Genomic DNA, 3189 nt, shown 5'->3' with positions numbered 1-3189 from the left:
ACCCAAGGGGACTAGACTAGGATTCACATTGAATCCAAACCAGTATAAAATTTCGATGTCTTTAGTTCCTGCATTTACTTTCTGCATCTTATACCTGTTATTACAACTTTTAGTCTATTGCATCTAGTCGACTAATTGAAAAACCAGTCAACTTATAGAGATTAAGTTTAAAAAATATACAATTCACCCCCCTCTTGTACTTTCAATTGGTATCAGAGCAAGACTCACATTTTTCTTTTGCTTAACAGCTTGTGAGAAAAGATCATGGCAAATCAAGTTATCATAGGAGCTCTCTTCCAGGAAGGAACTTCACAAGTTAGACCACCGTACTTAAATGGCCAATATTTCTCTCACTAAAAAGTGCGTATGGAGATCTATGCCAAGGCATACGATGTTAAAGTTTGGAGAGTCATCAAAAAGGGGAACTATCCCCTGCCAGCTGTTACTCCACCACTTGCTGATCCTGAAGATATAGATTCATATACAAAAGAGCAAATGGAAGTGGTACAAGTTAACAATAAAGCAATAAACCTGCTTTATAATGCCATAAGTGGTGAAGAGTATGAGAAAATCTCTAGATGTGACACAATCAAAGAAATGTGGGACAAGCATGAGGTTACATACGAAGGAACCAACAAAGTAAAGGAAACACATATCATCATGTTGGTTCATGATTACGAACTCTTTTCAATGAAAGAAGGAGAGTCTATTGAAGAGATGTTTGCTAGATTCAGCAAAATAATTAGCGATCTAAAAACGTTTGGAAAACCTTATACAAGTGGTGATAAAGTCAGAAAAATTCTCAGAAGCCTACCAACCACTTGGCAGACTAAAGTAGTCATACTTGAATATCAGGATCTAAATAAGTTATCCTATGATGAACTACAAGGAGAAATCATAGCCTTTGAAAGACACATCTCAAGAAGACTAGCCAAGAAGAAAATAGGAAAACAGTAGCATTCAAGGCCTCAACTGAAATAGCTGAAAATGAAATCGATGATGATCCTGAAGCTCTACAAGAAGAGATTGCTATGCTGTCAAGAAACATGGATGGCTTAATGAGAAGATTCAGGAATACGAGGAAAGGAAGAATTTCACCTAGGCAATCCAGGCAATACAACGAACATGACAAGAATGATGGAAAATGTTATGAGTGTGGAAGATTTGGACACATTCAGGCTGAGTGTCCGGATCTAAAAAGGAAAATTTCCAGAGGCTTTAACAAGAACAAATTCTTTGGAAGCTGGAGCGATGAAGACGTTCAGAACATGAAGAGATAGCAAATCTTTGCTTCATGACGATGCTGGAAAAAGAGATAAACAAATCCTCAGGATGCTGGATGGATGAGGACACTTCAGATGACGAATGCAAAGATGATAATGAGAACTGTTTAATGGCACAAGGTGAAACAAGTGAGGTAAGAACTTATAATTATGAAAGATGCAATGAATTGCAGGATATTCTTGATTTAACTTTGAAAGAGTTTCAAAAAATGATGAATGAGCTTAGGAGACTCAATAAAGAAGTTAAAGACTAGAAACTCAAACATGAAGTATGTGAAATCGAAAATGAAGTACTTTAAGAAGAATTTGAGGAATCGCAAATGCAACTCAATGGCATGCGCAAATCTACCAGTCACAGTTCTGTCAGGTCAAACCAGGCGACTTACAAGTCAACTAGAAAAGGACCAGCTAGAACAAAGTCCACTAGTACTAACACTAGTGAAAGACCTAAAAGTAGGTCATAAGTTACGTGTCACTACTGTAACAAAAGTGGACATAAGTATTTGTTTTGTCGCTTTCGTAAAGCAAATGTTTCAGGATGGATTTGGAAACCAAAAAATAATTCTGAATCTAGTAATACTAACCCTCCAGGACCCAAGAAAGCTTGGGTACCTAAAAGAAAGTAATGACTATGTTTTGCAGGAACACCCAGAATAAGCCGCAAAAGAAAATGGTACTTAGACAGTGCGTGTTCCAGTCATATGACAGGTGATAAAAACCTGTTCAAAGAAGTTACAAAAATTGATGGAGGAAGAGTTAAATTTGGGGATGCCTTAAAGGGAAAGATAATTGGTACTGAAATAATCCCTTTCAATAACAACCACGGCATCACTGAAGTTTATCTCGTTGATGGACTCAACTACAATCTCCTGAGCATAAGTCGACTATGCGACTCAGGATATGAGGAAAATTTTAAGAAAACAGGTTGTGCTATTGAAGACGAGACAGATAAAACAGTCCTCCCAAGAAAAGGGTATGGAAATGTTTATATCCTTGATGGTTTTGAAAAGATAGATGGTCATATTTGCTTAACATCCATGTTTGATGATCCATGGTTATGGCATAGAAAACTTTGTCATGCAAGCATGCATTTGTCAACACGTGATTTTGGCACGACCCTAAACCCAGATCCGGTTGTGATGGCGCCTTTCGTGAAGACAAGGCCAGCCAACACAACACCCAATTAAATTAATAGATAATAATTCATAATTAAGTCATTAAACATGATAAATTCCATAATATAGTGAAATATAATAACTGCGGAAAACCAAACACAGCCCGACATCGGGGTGTCACCAGTAATGAACATCTAATATAAGTCTAGGAATATGAAAAAGGGACTACACAGTCTATTACAAAATCCAATACAAGGGAAAGATATAATGATAAGAGGGAGAAACATTGGGCTGTGAACGCCGAGCAGCTACCTAGTGGACTTCGAAAATCTGCTGGAAGCTATCAACCCTCGCTAGCAGGACCTGAAGCACCTGAATCTGCACACAGGGTGCAGGGAGTAAAGTGAGTACTCCAACTCAGTGAGTAGTAACAATAAATGAAGACTGAGCGATAAGAAATCACGTAAAAACACAACAACATACTATAAAGAGGCAGAGTAAAACCAGTAAAGTGCCATAAAATAGTGAAATCTCATAAAAACACCTTAGTTCAGTTTAAGCTTCTTTTAAATACCTTTTTAACAGTTAAACAATTAAATGACAGGCAGCTAGAAAGATAAACATATAAAAACTGCCCCTCGGGCACAATACCAATAAAATCAGCCCCTCGGGCAACAACATGGAACAACACCAGCCCCTCGGGCTATATCTCATATCACAATGGGTACCCGCGCTCACTGGGGGTGTATAGACTCCGGGATGGGACCCTTACGGCCCAAGCACAATATCAA

The 3189-nt window shown here is 38.1% G+C and overlaps 1 protein-coding gene across 1 annotated transcript; it reads left to right on the top strand.

The window, feature by feature from the left end:
* Positions 1 to 366: 366 nt before the first annotated feature.
* Positions 367 to 1280, top strand: LOC142181864 (uncharacterized). The gene is made up of 2 exons (XM_075255490.1): positions 367 to 789; positions 912 to 1280. Exons 1-2 carry the CDS (start codon positions 367 to 369, stop codon positions 1278 to 1280), a joined length of 792 nt encoding a protein of 263 aa, XP_075111591.1.
* The last annotated feature ends 1909 nt before the right edge of the window (positions 1281 to 3189 follow it).

Source organism: Nicotiana tabacum, chromosome 6 (genome assembly GCF_000715075.1).
Source record: "Nicotiana tabacum cultivar K326 chromosome 6, ASM71507v2, whole genome shotgun sequence".
Classification (NCBI taxonomy): domain Eukaryota; kingdom Viridiplantae; phylum Streptophyta; class Magnoliopsida; order Solanales; family Solanaceae; genus Nicotiana; species Nicotiana tabacum.
The sequence above is the reverse complement of the archived record's forward strand: the minus strand, read 5'-3'. Positions and strand labels throughout refer to the sequence as shown.